This window comes from Hemiscyllium ocellatum, chromosome 9, assembly GCF_020745735.1.
Source record: "Hemiscyllium ocellatum isolate sHemOce1 chromosome 9, sHemOce1.pat.X.cur, whole genome shotgun sequence".
NCBI classification, from domain to species: domain Eukaryota; kingdom Metazoa; phylum Chordata; class Chondrichthyes; order Orectolobiformes; family Hemiscylliidae; genus Hemiscyllium; species Hemiscyllium ocellatum.
The window spans coordinates 51,545,356-51,563,150 of NC_083409.1; the positions used below are offsets into that span (position 1 = coordinate 51,545,356).

The 17,795-nt window shown below is 38.7% G+C and overlaps 1 protein-coding gene across 1 annotated transcript in view; it reads left to right on the forward strand.

Annotated features, from left to right (window-relative positions):
• Positions 1–17,795, forward strand: part of hmcn1 (hemicentin 1) — a 610,612-nt gene that overhangs the window by 253,191 nt on the left and 339,626 nt on the right. The window contains exons 14-17 of the mRNA XM_060830300.1: positions 3,610–3,723; positions 9,979–10,137; positions 11,534–11,728; positions 15,752–15,847. Of these exons, the coding sequence (XP_060686283.1) occupies positions 3,610–3,723; positions 9,979–10,137; positions 11,534–11,728; positions 15,752–15,847 (564 nt within the window). The remainder of the gene's footprint in view (positions 1–3,609; positions 3,724–9,978; positions 10,138–11,533; positions 11,729–15,751; positions 15,848–17,795) is intronic.

Genomic DNA, 17,795 nt, shown 5'->3' on the forward strand with positions numbered 1-17,795 from the left:
GCAAGTCAGGCACCATGGAGGAGAAAGTGAGAACTGCAGATGCTGGAGTTCAGAGCTGAAAATGTGTTGCTGGAAAAGCGCAGCAGGTCAGGCAACATCCAAGGAGCAGGAGAATCGACGTTTTGGGCATGAGCCCTTCTTCAGGATTCCTGAAGAAGGGCTCATGCCCGAAACGTCGATTCTCCTGCTCTTTGGATGCTGCCTGACCTGCTGCGCTTTTCCAGCAACTCATTTTCAAGTCAGGCACTATCCCAGGAGCAGGAAAATCGATGTTTCGGGCAAAAGCCCTTAATCAGGGATTTTGCCCAAAATGTCGTTTTTCATGCTCATCAGATGCTGCCTGACCTGCTGTGCTTTTCCAACGCCACTTTAATCTTCTGCAGTACCCACTTCCGCCTCACTGATGATGTTACCTAGCATGGTAAGGAAATGTCTGTAAACAAATCTGCCAGGTCAGTGAGCAACTTACAACCTGGAGCTCAACCTGAGCTACATGTTTTCTCAAAAATCGCACTGCTTTGAGCCAAATTTGGAGCAGGTTGCAGTTGTCTTTCTAAGGAATGTTGGTTAGGCCAGTTGATGCCTCATCTCAGAATGCGCTGAACTGTTCCAACCAATGCTGCCTCAAAATTATGATTTATCGCTTTCAATTTCATAGGATATTAATTTGCATGGGCCAAAGAGGTGAAAGAAATATTGGGGAAATCCATTTAAAAGTAGGTAGTTAGGGTCTGAAAAACATTAAAAGTAGTTTAAGATTTGAATTTGAATGAGAATCTTGCCTTAAACTTTATGGGCTGGATTTTACAGGGAACAGCAGTGGGTCTTGGCTAAATGTTCAGTACGGAACTCACCCCAGTGGCTGCTGTGCAGCAACTTATCGCTGGGAGTAATGTTTAGATTAGATTCCCTACAGAGTGTAAACAGGCCATTTGGCCCAACAAGTCCGCACTGACCCTCCGAAGAGTAACCCATCCAGACCCATTTCCCTCTGACTAATGCACCTAACACTATGGGTAATTTAGCACGGCCAATCCACCTAACCTGCACATCTTTGGACTGTGGGAGGAAACTGGAGGAAACCCATGCAGACATGGGGAGAATGCACAAACTCCACACAGATAGTCACCCAAAGCTGGAATTGAACCCAGATCCTTGATGCTGTGAGGCTGCAGTGCTAACCACTGAGCCACTGTGTTAATTGCCTTACTGTAAGGCTGCTACCCTTCTCTTTGGCAAAGGGTCCTGGAAATTTACTGGATTATCTGGCAACTCTGAAGTCTCACCAAAGCCAGTTCCACTACACTACACTGAGGAGCCCATGTAAGTCGAGGGTTGGGGTCTTGACAAGAAGGTAAAAGTGGAGGGTGTTACTTTAAGTCACAAGTTGTAACTTTAATTCTGCTACTTACTCAGAAATCTCAGACAAGTATTGAAATAATTATTTAAACTTTACCACATGTAGCAACCAAAGTAAGACCCCTCGAGTAATCAAGTTAAGCCTTACAACTCTAATTGGGGAACTTGGCCAGGATTCCAACCAACAGTGTCTTTTTCTGGAAGTGTTCAAAGTTCAATCCTTATGCAGTGTTGTTCTTCGAAGTTCTGCCACTGAATTGTTCTGGTGTTGGATTCTTATAAAATTTTCTCTCTTTTGAGTTTGTTGTGTAACATTATGGATGATTCAGTAGATTATTTCACCCTCAACATTGATTACTTTTTTGGAGACCTCAACTTGTAGTTTGCCAAGCTCCAAGGCTGGAAGAAGCCAGCAAGCCAGGCAGCATCAGGAGGTGGAGAAGTCAAGGCTTCAGGAGCGAACCTCCTTTAGGAGATTCTCCACCTGCTGATGCTGCCTGGCTTGCTGTGTTCTTTCAGCTTCCTGTTGTCTACCTTGGATTCCAGCATCTGCAGGTTTTTTCTGGCTCTAACATTATCAGAAGCAGCTCCCCATTCCTTGTTATTTTCAAGGCTAATTATTTGTTTAGAAGACAACTTTTCCTGCAATTAATCATTTTATTTCAGGACATTCCTTCTGCAGGCAATCTTAATTACCCATTTGTCATGAGGCAGTAAATGATCAAGCAGTGTTGTCTTCTGCCTCCCAGGAGACAGCCTGTCTTTGCTGTTTCATCTCCTCCTTCTGAGGGATGGTAAATTCACATGTTGATTTTAATTCTTTTACAACAGCTTCTCCTTGCCCCTTCATCTCATGAAACATTTGTTCCAGACAGAGTTATTGCTGATTCTTTGTGTGTAACAGTTTATCTTTGTTCACCCTTTCAATCCATGAAGTTATTGATGTTGTAAAGCTTACATTGTAACAAGGGGGTGTGGGAGCCAATTCAAAAGACCAGGAGGAAGGGTTAAAAGAGGGAATGACCTTAAAGTAGGTTGTTTCTGTCAAACCCAGAGGGCCGACAAGTGAAATTCCCTATCACCAACTTGCCTGAATCCAACCCACACAGCGAAAGTTGCCAAGGGTTCATGTATGATTAGGTGTTCCCTGCTATGCATAAAATATTGATGGCAGCAGGATAAGGTGTTTAAGGGACATTAATTGGGTACTTAAGGACACCAATAGGCTGAAGAATGGGAGAGCGACCCTTCACCTCCTTGTCCTTTATAACATTGCAGTTAGATTGTGGCATGCAGATAAGTAGCAGGAAGATCACCCATTGGATTATGGAATCATAGATTTCCACAGCATGGAAGCAGGCCATTTGGCTCATCGCATCCACACCAACCCTCCAAAGAGCTTCCCATCCAGACCCACTGTATCCCTGTAATGCTACATTTCCCATGGCTAATCTACCTAACTTACACATCCCTGGATGCTATGGGCAATCTAGCATGGCCAATCTATCTAACCTGCAAATTCGAATCATGTGAGGAGACCAAAGGATACCTCCGCAGATACAGGGATAATAAAGTCAACACAGGCAGTCACCCAGGGGTGGAATTAAATCTGAGTTCCCTGGTACTATGAGGCAGCAGTGCTAACCACTGAACTACAGTGCCACCCTGAGATTTCTCCAGTCATTCAGTATCATAGCTTTTTTGACAAAAAATTTGCATTGATTTCTTATTTTATATCATATTTGAGTTTTATTCTCAAGATACCAAATGTATCTAACCCGTTATTGGGGAAAATTCAATTCTGGTGGTTTGTTTCTTTGTTCAGATTGTAAACTTGTGTGCCTATTTGTAAATTAAAAATAACTTGTTAATCCGAACTGTCAGTTGGGCTGAGATTCAAATAAAATTGCTTATGGACTACCAGAAGATGGTTTATGTACTGTGATTTTGTCCTTGAATTATATTATTCATGGTCAGAAGTCACATAACACCAGGTTATCATCCAACAGGTTTATTTGAAATCGCAGGCTTTTGAAGCAAATAAACCTGTTGCACTCGGGTGTCGTGTGACTTCTGACCTTGTCCACTCCAGTCCAACACCAAAATCTCCACATTATATTATTCAGTAAAGAATGAGTACATATTTATGTCTCTAATGACAATTTGATAGAGGTTGAAAAGAGGTTGATTTTAATTTTATATTCAGAAAAATGTTCATGTAGGCATTATAATTTGTCATTTTCTTCTCAGAGGCTCCAAAGGTCACTGTTGTTCGAAAGGAAATCCTAATTGGCCTGGGTGACACTTCAGTTCTGGAATGCAAAACCACTGGTATTCCAGAGCCAGAGGTCAAATGGTTCAAAGGTGAGAGGAGCAACTGAATTGTTATATGCTATGGAGTTCTATGCTTTGGAGAAGCTAGTTGGAAGTGTGTCCTTAAGAGCTGCTTGCATTGCTGGTACAAATTTATTGTAATCAGAAAACAGCATGGAATAATTGATTATCCATCTGTAAATAAGAGGTTTGAACATTTTGAAAAGCGTTTTCAAGTGCTTTCAGTTATGCGTAGTTTGTTTCAGCCCTGTTTATAGTACTTTTGATTCAGTTTGATAGCTACTTATAATGATACGTAAAATGCCCTTCACACTATCAATCTGTTGGATCAGTCTTGCCATAAAGAATTGTCCTTGCATTCAGTTTCCTGGGTATACTTGAAAATTTGCTTTTCATTTGTTTTTACTCTGTAAAATAATCTTCCCTTTCCTACTTGTTTATCCTGGAGCCCTAAAAGGATGAAGTTTCATAAACCTATCCACCTTTACTGCCATCAATCTGTCGTCAACTATTTTAGCAGAATACCAGTCGGATTCCCCCTTAAAGTATGTTAGAAGTGGCACAAATTGCACAATGTTTTTTTTTTATTTTTCTAATCAACCTCTGGAGCAGATGAAACTTGAACCTGGGTCTCTTGGTCCAGGAACAGGGACATTACTGCTATGCCACAAGAAGGTCTTTGCACAATATTCTTTTCTCCCTTTGCTGATTGTCTCCATGTGGTGATTACCCATATAGTCCAGGTGAAACCTTCCAAAAGATGTAATTAAGTTGAAGATGTTTAACTAAGATTTGGTTTCTTCTTTATTTCATTTTGAAAATTTCTGATGACATTTAGTTGATGGGAACAGGAAACCTGCTTTTTCAATTAAAGATAGTGATGGAGTCTGTCTGAGGGAGAATGGACTTAACTTATTCTCTGGGCCAAGATGAACAGCTGTCAGGGTTGCTACAGGGCAAAATGAAGTTTGTTTCTATCTTTGCTAATTGTGAAATTTGAAGGGTCAATTAAAGCCAGGCCAAATGCTATACTTTGACTTGGCATCATGGCCACTTTTGTACCATCTTTAACCTCCTCATTTTCAGAAGCTTCTGTTTCTCTTGGGCAAAATTGCAGCAGCTCCCAACTTGCTTGCTGTCTCCTGGATGCAATGTGTCACTGGGCATTGATCTCACATCTTAATGGGGGCATTTACATTTAAAATGTATATGGAGCACAAGGCAGTTCGGATGTGGAGTTGGCCCAGAATTTATCTGGTAAGCATGTTTCTGATCCTGCTTTCAAAATCCACCATATCAATATTAGAAGTTGATTGATGGTAGATCTTATTTAAATAATTAAACATCTGCAAGTTATTATTCAGTTAAAAGCTTAAGAACTATTACAAAAGCAAAGCTTCTGTGGACACTGGAAATTGGAACTAGAACTAGAAAATACTGCAGACTCTCAGCATGTCAAGCAAGATCCGCAGAGAGAAACAAAGTTCATGTTTCAGATTGATAACTTTTCATCAGAACTAATAAAAAGTATTCCACTTTTATGAAAAAAGACTTTTTTTTAAAACAAGTGACAACGCTGTTGGTAACAGGATACTGTATACAGGAGTCTTTGTTATTTATATTTTAGACTAACTGGAAAGTGGATTGTATAACTAACATGTTTATAATCCAACTTTTAATTCTATCCAGCATTCCTACCAGATTAGGTTTGAACAAGACAAATTTCAGTCTGGAATGTAGTAACTACTGGTGTGCCGCAAAGATCTGTTCTGGGACCACTGCTGTTTGTCATTCATATAAATGACTTGAATGCAGGCATAGGTGGATGGGTTAGTAAGTTTGCAGCTAACACTAAAGTCATTCGAGTGATGGCCATAGTGGAAGAATGTTGCAAGTTGCAGGGGGACTTGGATAATCTGCAGAGTTGGGCTGAGAGGTTGCTATGAAGAAGTCATATGGTGTGTTAGGTTTTGTTAGAAGGATTGGGTTCCGGTGCCGTGATATCATGCTGCAGCTGTACAAGACACTAGTATTGCCTCACTTGGAATATTTTGTACAGTTCTGGTCGTTCCATTACAGGATGGATGTGGAAGCATTGGGAAAGGTGCAAAGGAGATTTTCCAGGATGTTGCCCGATCTGAAGGGAAGATCGTATGAGGAAAGGCTGAGGGACTTGGGTCTGCTCCCATTGGAGAGAAGAAGACTAAGAGGGGACTAAGATGATCAGAGGATTAGATAGGGTGGACAGTGAGAGTCTTTTTCTGAGGATGATGACATCAGCTTATACGAGGGGGCATAGCTGCAAATTGAGGGGTGATAGATTTAAGACAGATGTCGGGGTAAGTTCTTTACTCAGAGAGTGGTAAGGGTATGGAATACCCTGCCTGCCAGTGTAGTTGAATCAGCCACATTAGGGGCATTTAAGCAATCCTTGGATAATGATGGGATAGTTTAGGGGGATGGGCTTAAATTAATTTACAGGTCGGCACAACATCCAGGGCAGAAGGGCCTGTTCTATGCTGTATTGTTCTGTGTTCTATGTTCTATGAATGATGCTGACAGTGGGGTAAGTGTGAAATTTGCAGTGTCATGTAGAGGAGGTACTTGGAGGGACATAGCTGTTTAGACTTTCCTGCAGAAGTGGTGCTAGTTTTCTCCTGCAAGGGGCAAGATTTTCTGCTTGTAGGAAGTGAGGAGCCTAATGCCAGGTACCCCTCTACTGTCCTGGCTCTTTCTGTGATATAATGCCTGCTTTTTCCAGTAGTAGGTGAAGGGGAGAGGATTCAGTGAATGTATCTGACGCAGCAGTTACTCCTGATGTTGGTGGTCAAAGGATGATGAGGTGTTTAGATGGAGTGTGGAGACAGTATAAAGGCTGTGCAGGGCTGGTGTTGTTGGAGGGTGAGGGGTTGGGTGGGGGTGGGGGGGGGGGGGGGGAGTGGAATAAGAGCGAAAACGAGAAGAAGCTGCTTGCAATTGTGACAGTGGCAGTGCAGGAGGTGGTGCAGTACCAGAGACAGTAAGTGTAAAGAAGCAGAGAGAAAAGTGTAGTACTTTGCCTTGCAGAATGGAAAAGATCATTGACCATAGAAACGGCACTGACCCAGCTGGTCTTCTTGGACCGGCATGCTGGGGTTTTGAGGTGTGGACTACTCTGTGGTCTTCCAGGGAGAGGAATGCTCTCCTCTGGAACAGATCCCTAACAGAAAATCAGTGAGAATTTCCTCTTGTCTGACATCTTTGGAGTGACTGCCCACCATTGAGCATGGCAACTTCGGACTGCTAGTCCAAGTACACATCGGCTTGTGCTTTGGGGTGCTGGTCTTTGTAGGATTCCTGGTGAGCAGCGTTCTGGGAATGGTGGTTGATAGACTCGGGCTAGAGGGGTGCCATGGAGGTGGAATAGCTGGTTTATGAAGTGGGTTTGTTAAGCTGCAGTGAGAAAACTTGCTAGACCTCACTGAGAGAAGTCTTCAGTGAAGCTAGACAAAAAAACCCTTGAGATTCAGTCCAACATCTTTATTAAAACCTTTTAATTTTTATCTGTCCATTGGCCCCACTTGTAAGCTCTGTCCCTTTTATGTCTTAGCCACTTCCAGCATTAAGAGAAAGTGAGGACTGCAGATGCTGGAGATCACAGTTAAGAGTGTAGTGCTGGAAACGCACAGCAGGGCAGGCAGCATTCAGGGAGCAGGAGAATCGTCGTTTCAGACATAAGCTCTTTATCAAAAGGGCTTCAGGCATGAGCCCTTTATCAGGAAGGACTTCAGGCGTAAGCCCTTCCTGATGAAGGGATTATGCCTGAAACGTCAATTCTCCTGCTGCTGGGATGCTGCCTGACCTGCTGTGCTTTTCCAGCATCACACTCTCCACTTCCAGCATTTCTCTAGATGAGTGGACAAATGAGGTTCTGCTATATTTTATAAAAAACAGATATCATCTGTGGCTAGGAGTGAATGAACTACTGACCATCCTGAAGCTCAATGGTACTTCAAATGACTTTCAAAACATTGGGCTGAATTTTACCAAATAAACCACCAGTAAAAGTGCTTCCCACTGCCCATGACTATTTTGGGATTTGCATCACAAAAGCTGAAGGCCTGGAGGAGCAAAAGGCTTGCTGGAGCCACCAGGTACCTGTCAGACTTCCATGTTGGGGAATTGTTGCCAAATAGTTTCTCTCCATTGCCTGGTAAAATAACAAACTGCAAATAAATTAAGTAATGATGAGATGTTAATGCATGTAAGTAGGCCTCTTGCCATTCTTTTTGTTTGGTGAGATTCTCAACTTGCTGTTAAATTGGATGTTTTCTCTAGACATTTTTCTGATCTTGCCATGATTTTCCAACTGACTCGCCATTGCTCGCTCCATGCAGGAACTGGGTAGATTCTACCCACTTATTTATGTTGTCTTGGAAACTAGCTCTAAGTTTTCCTCCAAACAAGCTCTAGGTTTGTTATGGATCAGGCCAGACCCCCTCAAAATATTTCAAGAACGTAATACCGACCCTAACTTTGCTAGTTGTTTTAAGCAGGTGTAACACAGATATTCCAGTAAAGATGCAGCTAATGAAACTCCTTAGGTTTAAAGAAAACTAAGTAGTTTTTTTTCCTCAGATGGTGATGGCTAGCATGAGGCGACATAGTTTAAATTGAGAGATGATAGATATAGGACAAATGTCAGAGGTAGTTTCTTTACTCAGAGAGTAGTAGTGGCATGCAACAGTATTGACTCACCAACTTTAAGGGCATTTAAATGGTCATTGGATAGACATATGGATGAAAATGGAATAGTGTAGGATAAGTAGGCTTCAGGTTGGTTCCACAAGTCAGCGCAGTATCAAAGGCCGAAGGGCCTGTAATCGCACTGCCATGTTCTATGTTCTAAAACAGAACTTATTTACAAGATTATCAAATGAAATACAAACAAAAGAGAACAGAATACTGAATAACCTAACCTATCCGAAAACACAACAGATTATCCCAATTTAGTGATGCTGTTCCAATACTTGCAAAAATCTCCATAAACACTCCTTGGCACAAAAGGTAAAATCATACCCAGAGTCTTGCAAGAGAGAAGGCAGAGAAAGAGTACTAGCATGGACCTGCTTCTTTGGGTCCAGCAGCTTCAAAAACACTATAGTGCTAAAACCAAACCAAAGCTGAGAAAAGCTGAGCTGAGAGAACTGGCTGCTCCCTTTTTCATTGTACAAGTGTTTATTTTAAACGTAAAAACCTTTTGCCTGAGGCAGTATCTATTAGCTATAATCAAACTGGCCCTAAAACCCATCCAAACACAGACTTCTCAGAGTCTGTGTCTTTTATGGCCTCTCTGGAAAACAAACCAAGGACAATATAACCTTGTTAAAGGAGCAGCATTGTCACCAGTTCCAAAAAAGAGTCATCTTCGACTCAAAACTTATCTCCTGCTTCTCATTGCAATTTTGCCAGAGCTCCTAGATTTTTTTTCGAGCACGTTTTTATATCAGATTTTTTGCCAATGCAGTACATTTCATAATGCATTAGGTTAATGCTTTAATGGACTTCTGCACTGCACCGTCTGCCTGTTTCTTTATAATCGTGTGTGTCGAATAAAGCTACCCAGGAACAGTTTGATTGAAAAATATACACTGAAAATCAGATTTGCTCCCAGCACAAAAACTACTGACAGCAGCTCAAATAAATGTAAGCCATTATTTCATTGTCATAAGATTACAATTTTTATGATTGACTTATATTGGTTTGCAAGATAGAAATTTGCTGCAATTAATGTCTTTATTATCTCTTATCATTTTGATAAATATGAAGACTTTTATTATGATTCACGAAGCATTTTAAAATTTTTTAACTAGGCTTATGAAAAATAAGACAGCTATGTGTCTTCTGTTAACAGGGATGGTTTTGACAGACTTACTAGCGGAAAGCAGGCAATTGACGGCCAAATATTTGTTGCCAAACTTCGTAATCATTTAACCACAAAGATTTGATGAAAGCAAATTAGAGTGAAAGTTTCAGGCTTCATGAGTCTAACTGCAATGCTGGACTAACATGCTGCCAAATTTCCAATAACCTTGGTGCTGGTGTAACTAGTGACACACATGCTAACTATATAATAGATGCACCATAATTGTTCCTTTAGATAAGAGTCTTCTCGCTTTTAGCCAGTTCGGATATGCCAAAACACTAATTGTACAATTACATCATTGTCTAACAGAAGTTGCAACTAATGTGTAATAATTCTCTGCCTGTTAACATGTTTATTTGTTTACATTTTTATGACTTCAGGTGACCTTGAGCTGAGTCCTTCCAATTTCCTGAGCATTGATAGTCATCAAGGTATTCTGAAGATTCAGGGAACCCAGGACCTGGATGCAGGAGACTATACCTGTGTGGCCGTGAATGATGCAGGAAGAGCATCTGGTCAGGTCACATTGGATGTCGGTTGTAGGTTTCTATAACAAATTCATTGTTTGCTTTAATTGACATTTCAATGCCGTCACAATCTTTATAATGTTCTTTCCTTCCCCATTTCACTTCTACTGGTGTTGATTTCAATTTTCAAAGATTATTTTCCTCAAGCCATTCATTCTCCTTGTGTCTGCCTGGGTTTTCTTCAGGTGCTCCGGTTTCCTCCCACAATCCAAAGATGTGCAGATTAGGTGAATTGGCTGTGCTAAGTTGCCCATAATGTTCAGGGATGTGTAGGTTAGATGCATTAGTCTTGGGTAAATATAGAGTAGTAGGAGATTGAGTCTGGGTGAGTTACTCTTTGGAGGGTCACTGTGGACTTGTTAGGCCTAAGGGCCTGTTTCCATCCTGTAGGGATTCTTAAAACAAAATTACCCAAAATTCACTTGTCCATAGCTTGCTTGCAAAATGCTCCATTGAGATATTTAAATTAGTATGCACAATTTTATGAGTACAATGAAGTCAGAAATCCTAAAACTTTGCAAAAATTCCACATTTCCAAGGAATATTTCACCACAGAATGTTTCCACAGAAGTTAGACAGCTTTTGATGATATTGTCCAATTTTGTTTTACATCACTGTTTAACTTTTGGATAGGTTAACTTCTGGAAGAAATCAACTCTAAGAATCAACTGGATTCCGAAAACACCACAGTATAGCAAGTTGATATGCATCTTGAAGTCAAAGATTATTAGATATTTACATTAAAAAAGTATGCAGTGCTATTAACAGATGGAGATTGATTGTATGAAGGATAGTGAGCATTTTATATTCATCGCATTTTAGAAAAGAAGCTTTGAAATTAAGAGATGCTAGAGAAGGCAGAAAAGCTCTGAATTGAAGTCAATCTGATTTATGCAGGAATTGCCTATTTTGTTCAGTAACATTTAAGCAAGAGGCCAGGATAGCACCTAAAATTTATAACTGTATTCCAGAATTTCAAATCACTGTGAGCAAAACCATAGAGGAGCTACTAGTTCTAAAGTGAGATAAAACAATTAGAAAAGATCATTTGCTTCATCAAAGTTTATCCTTCCTATTACACCACCCATCTTCATCCAAACACTCTGAATATTCTTCTCATGTATCAAACTGTGAACATTTGTTGTATCTTCTGCCTCGTCATTAATAATGACATTTTGAGACTCACTGGTCTTCACAAGTGCAATGTGAATTGAGAAGAATTATTGTCAATTATATTGGAAGTCTTTTTGTCTGATCAAAAGTTACATTTATCTCTGTGACTACTCTGTGCATGTAGGAATTAGAGAGAATATGACAAACTTTAGCAGTTCCTTTTGAATTTATTATTGATTTTCTTTTGTATGTAAACAGACCCACTCTAATGAAGTTCAACTGTCTTTTTCCATAGCTTCTCCTGTTTTCTCACAAACGCCCCTGGATATTTCAGCAGACATTGGTTCAAACCTGACTCTGCCTTGTCAGGCACATGGTTACCCCAAACCACGAATCAGATGGCAACGGTTGGATAGGGAGTCACTCTTTTCCAGGCACACTGGAATCAGTTCAGTGACTCAGTTGAGAACAGGAAGCCTTTTCTTTCACAGTAAGTCACTTGAAACTATTGCATGCTGCCTTCAAATATTCCTTATACTCTTAAATTTGAATTTATAACCTGAAATATCATCTAGAAGTGAAGTCCTGAATAGATATGTAACTCTCCCTAATGAGCTTTGTGTGAAATTGAGGGGAGACTGTAGTGTAGTGGGAATATCACAGGACCAGTAATCTAGAGGAATTAAGGTTTATCACCCTTAATTTTTGGCAAAGTCTGGCTTTGGAAAAGACTATGGTGTTGCTGTGCTAATGGCTGCCTTGTAACCTTTCTAGATTTGGTTTCTGTTTCATAAACCAAGGGAGATCTGAAGAAAGGAAAGTTTGAAAGTTGCAATAAGGCAGGCTGCAAGTCTGTCTGTCTTTTGTCTTGATTAACGTTCTTGTGAATTTGATGAATTTTCCACATCTCGTATTTTATTTGCCTTGTAAACCTAGAAGGGCTGAGCTGCTTGAAGATTCGGGTAAAGCTTGATTTCTGTCTGAACTGAAATCTTGTTTGAATGTTCTTTCGTCACTCTATAGCTATCAGCAATTTGATGTTGTCAAAAAGAAAACTGGTGGTTTATGAAAATACATCAAATCTTATCCATTGTTTTTCAGAACATTGGCTAGTAAATGTAGTTTCTTTTAGCCTTTTTAAAATAACATCTCTGCATAGTCTTTAATGTATTTTGTCTTGTGTCATATCAACCACTCGTGGCTTGTGCTTTAGTAGTGTGTTACCATCAATTCTCCTTTTTACTATTTTAAATAAGCCGAACTGCCATTCAATCCTCTGATATAGACATTTTTTAAATCAACCTATTTAGAGATATTATGACACTCCTCTGGAGCAGGTGGGACTTGAACCCAGGCCTCCTGGTCAAGAGGTAGGGAGACTACCACAACATCACAAGAGCCCTACATCCTATTTTCTATGCTTAATTTAAGGGCCTATCTAATTAGCAATGATAGAGGATAATCTGCTCCAGATCTAATGAAGAGAGGTATTCATATTACAGAACAAAATGTAAATTGTTGCATGACAACAGATACAAATTATATTGACTAGTTCAGCATAATTACAAAGACTACCAAAGGTGACAAGTCTGTCGCCATAACTGCATCATGCTGGACTCTTCCTTCTTCACCCAAAACTGTGTACATTGTTTTGATCTTCAGGAAATTATTACTGCACTGGAGGATGTTTTATCTCATGTTGTCCTTTGTGGAGGATATCATTTTTGTTAGACTGAATAGTCGGTTCATTACATTGTCTAACGGAATTTCTCCTCCCTGCAAACACAAGCTACTACCCTGCAACATTATCTGGGGACTTCTAATTTTGTAGAAATCCATCATGAAAGAGGGAGGGTGCTCTTTTGAAACAAGTTTCTTTTTCTTTGCCATATTCTTTAGATGAGGTAATTTCTTTATAACTATGTCCTGAATCTGTGGATATTGATTTGGCTGCCATGACATTTTATGCAGCTCATCTCCATTTTATTTAAGCAAATCTTTCCTTTCAACCTGCTAGTATATCTGTGTTCAAGTATAAAACTCTTTCCTTCAACTTGTGGATTTTGTTCTGCATGTAGTTAAATATTTGAGTTTAAAGCAATTTTGTGTCTTAAGAACTGCTTTCACTAAGATGTCCAATTTTGTGTTCTGTTTGGTCTACCTTTGGCATTAAACAATGATGACAATATTTCTGCTCTTCCTTCATCATGATTTTTAAAAATTATTTTAAAGCATTTTGAATCTACAGCAGTTGCATTTTCCTCAATGATTTAATAAATCTGTAATAAATGAAGATGTTTTTTAGTCAGCCTGTTCAGAGATATTATTACTTTGGAGCAGGTTTGACTTCAATGTGGCCAGAGGTAAAAACCCTTGCAATAGATAAATGCTGATACTATTAAAAGAAGCCATTTTGCATTAAATCAACGCTATTCTACTTGTTTTAAAATCCCTTCAATCATATAACAATGTATTATAGCAATGTTTCAATATTCTCTTTGGCTGCAAGCCTTTTCAACTATCTTACAGCAGTACTATATTCTTCTAATCATGTATCTGTATCTGTAACTTCTGTATCGTGGCAATACTGTACTGTTTTAATTCTTTTCAACTTCTGTTAAATAATTACTAGAGATTTTAAATGATCAGAATGGGGATATGCTGCCTCCTGCAGACAAAATGAAAGTTTTACTGACTAGATTTCTGCCGAGATGGAGTCTTTCAATTCTTCACTGGTGAAATGAATATATTCTCTCTTTTCATTGTCTAAAACATAATGCATATCACCTAGCACATTTTTAAAAATAAACTTCTGCCTTTGGCCTTGATTTTAAATTACGTATGTCCTGATCTTATCATAACTTTTAAGTTTTTCTATCTTCTTCATTTAGACTTTGTCTTCAGAAACTTTTAAATTTCTCTTTCATTACCTTAAATGTACTCTGATGTTTCTGATATTGTGACCTTGTTATAAATTAATGTTTTGGCCCTTGTTGAGGCTGTGGTTGCTGTGTTTCATGAAGTATGCTCAGAATGCTGGTCATACTTGTTTTAAACAATAATTTATTCCCCTTTATTTCTATCCTTCTTAGTCTGTTTTCTGTGCTGTTATTTCAAAATTGTTGCCTGGTCCACAGTGATTTTCAACTTCACACATGGAGCACCAAATTGTTCCCACAGAACCTTATTCTTCAAAGATTGTCTCACTTTGTGGTAGGATTGGTTTTTACTCTCTTCATGTTAGCGAGTTTGAAGAAGATTTGTAACTCCGGTTTAGAATCTGGATGTAAGTTTGCTCGCTGAGCTGGAAGGCTTGTTTTCAGATATTTCATCACCATGCTCAATAACATCAACAGTGAGTCTCCAGTGAAGCACTGGTGCTATGGCACACTTTCTATTTATGTGTTTAGATTTCCTTGGTGTGGTGATGTCATTTCCTGTTCTTTTTCTCAGAGGGTGGTAAATGGGATCCAAGTGAATGTGTTTGTTGATAGAGTTCCAATTGGAATGCCATGCTTCTAGGAATTCTTGTGCATGTCATTTTGCATTAATTCAGTGCTATTCTACTTGTTTTTAAATCTCTTCAAACTTATAACAATGTATTATAGCAATGTTGCAATAAACTCTGTTTGGCTGCAAGTCTTTTCAACTGTATTATAGCAGTACTATATTTTGGCTTGTTCTAGGATGAATGTGTTGTCCCAGTCGAAGTGGTGTCCTTCCCCATTTGTATGTAAGGATATTAGTGATAGGGGTCTTGTCTTTTTGGGACTAGTTGATATTTATTCCAAACCTTATTTTACTCGTTTTGAAGTGAAGATTTTCTTTCAGAGTGCTGCATTTACCTGGCCGAGACTTCTATGAGTGCTGCCAACTGTTTGTTTATTAATGCATTTTCAACTGCTGAGTTCTTATACAGTGGTAAACATAATATTCTTCTGTAAATGTTCTCTTTGTGTTGAATAGATCAATATTATGCAGTACCTACCAATGGTGTCAATGGTTGGAGTAGTGTACTTTCACCAGTTTCCCCTTTCTGTACAGCTTCCAAGGACTTATCTAATTAGCATTGACACAGAAAAACTACTCCTGATTCTTAATGAGAAGACACACTCACCTCCCAGAACAAAATATACACTGATAGCAACAGATATAAGTTATATTGACAGTTAGGCATAATTATTAAGACCGTCAGGTACTGCCAGTTCTCTATCCAAGGTCCGTGAGATGGCATCAGCTTGGGTGGAGCTTAATGCAGCTTCAAACTTAAGTGTTTCATTATCTTACATAACAAAACCTGCTCTCCTAATTGGTCACCTCCATGAGGTTTGTCTGCTGGTCTCAAAAAATGTATGCCTGGGAACACCCTTCAGTCCTGACCTTGGGATCCTAAAGCTTACAACAAAATCTAACCCAGATTTCAGAATTGTAAATGTTAGAAGTAATTGTTTTTTTTTTTGCCTCCATTTAGTACAATAAATTAATTAATAACAAGTAAATCTTAACATTTCAGATCTTTGGGTGGATGATGAAGGCACATACAGCTGTGAGGCCGAAAATCAGTTTGGAAAGATTCAGGCTGAAGTCACAGTGACAGTCACAGGACTAGGTAAGTGTTAAAGTTGTGGGAAAAATCTAGCTGCTGCTGGAACAGAGATCCATCTTGTAAACAGTACATTAAATATTAGGTAATATAAGAAGCATCAGTGCGATACCCATTCTGATTTTTCATAAATTTGGAGAGGAACTGTCTGAATATTTTTATACCATGAACTTAGGTTTTGTTTATGGGTTTTCTTTGTCTTTCCTGGGAAATTATGCAACTGCTACTGAGTAGGCAGTATCTGTGATGCTTCACACATAATGGTGTATGAGCAGGTTTGATGATCCAGATGGTCTTTTCCACAAGTTTAAATGTTTGTAAAGGATAATTAGGAAACAAGTGCTCTCTGAATGTCTACTATTAAATGTCAGTAAACAAAAGTACTAATTTCCAGTGAGGTACAATGTTTTTCCATATAACATATCAGAATATTCAAGGATCCTGATAGTGATGCTTATTTGTTAAAATATAACATGTTAAGTGATGCCTAGTAATTGTAAAAGGAAGAATATATTGGACGTGCAAAAGATTCACCCTCCTCCCGTAATTGTCTGTACTTTCTATCCATTCCCTCTATTTTGTTGGCTTGCAATAGCTTACAGCTACGGTACCCTCTAAATCCCTCCATCTGTCTAACCTTCATGCTATAGTGCTATCCTTATGACTCAATTCTGATCACGCTATTGTTGACCTAAATTGCCTTTATTTGATTTTGCACCTATTCTGTGCTCATGCCTCAGTAAAACACCTTGAAATGTTTTCCGTGTTTCCTGTATGTTGTAGCATTAGTTTCAAATTTGTTAAATCTCTTTGAGTTATTCTATTCGGTTAAACTTCTTAATTACAAAAAAAGTACCTGTAATAGTGCAGAAATTTTAAAAAATCATCTATTGAACATTTATTGGGGCATTATTATCAAATGAACATCATGATAAAACTCTCAATGTATGTAAAATGCATTTTGAAATAAGCTCTAGTACATCCCACATACATGAATATCAATGTTTTGTGAATTTGTAGTTAAATATTATGCATAATGTCAGTAGTTTAATAAATTGTAAAAGTGGCATTGTGCAAAATCGCCTCAAAGGGCATGCAGGAATATAAGAGAGTAAATAGTATCTGTATCTACTAAACAGAAATGAAACTGCTTCTTGTATTGCAGAAAAAACTTTGCATGTGTGCAGAATGTAAATATGATACTTTAACTTGGCACTATCTGTCTGGTTGGTGTTAATAGATACACTGTATTCATAACTTTCCTTCTTCCATAATCTGTCCAATTTTACTTTGTGCAAGATCACAAGGTTATGGTAATTACAAAAATAAATTAAGGAAAGGTTAGAAATATGTATTTAAACGAATGGTGTTTGAATGTGGATATTCTGTGCCACAAGCTGTTGCTGAAGAAAAATCCATAAATTATTTTAAAATAGGATGAGATAATTACTTGAGGAAGAGAGTAATCGCAAATGAAAATGGATGGTGCCCAAGAGAGCAAGATTAAATTAGATGGAGCAAAAGGAGAAACATGCCATTGTAGACCTGACAAACTGAATAGTTGGGTTTTTTTGTGCGGCAATTTTTCTGTTCTGAACTGTGATTCTACAGAATCAATCTTAAGAAGGAAGGCTAGAGAAACCAAGAAAAGTGAAGAAACTTGAATCTCCTCAAGAATAAATCAGCTTTTGTTCAAATAGTCTCAATGTATGACAAAAATAGAGACAGAGGGGACTTGTACAGTGTTACAGCTTCCACAGGGCAAAGTTGTCTTAAGTTTTTGGAAGTGAATCAATTTAAAGCATATTAGGAATTCCATAAACTTCTAATTAATAAGATTCCTTATTATAACCTCCAATTAAACAATTGTAAGAATTCCACATCCTTTTGTTCTATTAATTTGAATATGCTGGTTATCATTTCTAGGTTCAGTGAGTTAGATTTTTTTTTCCCC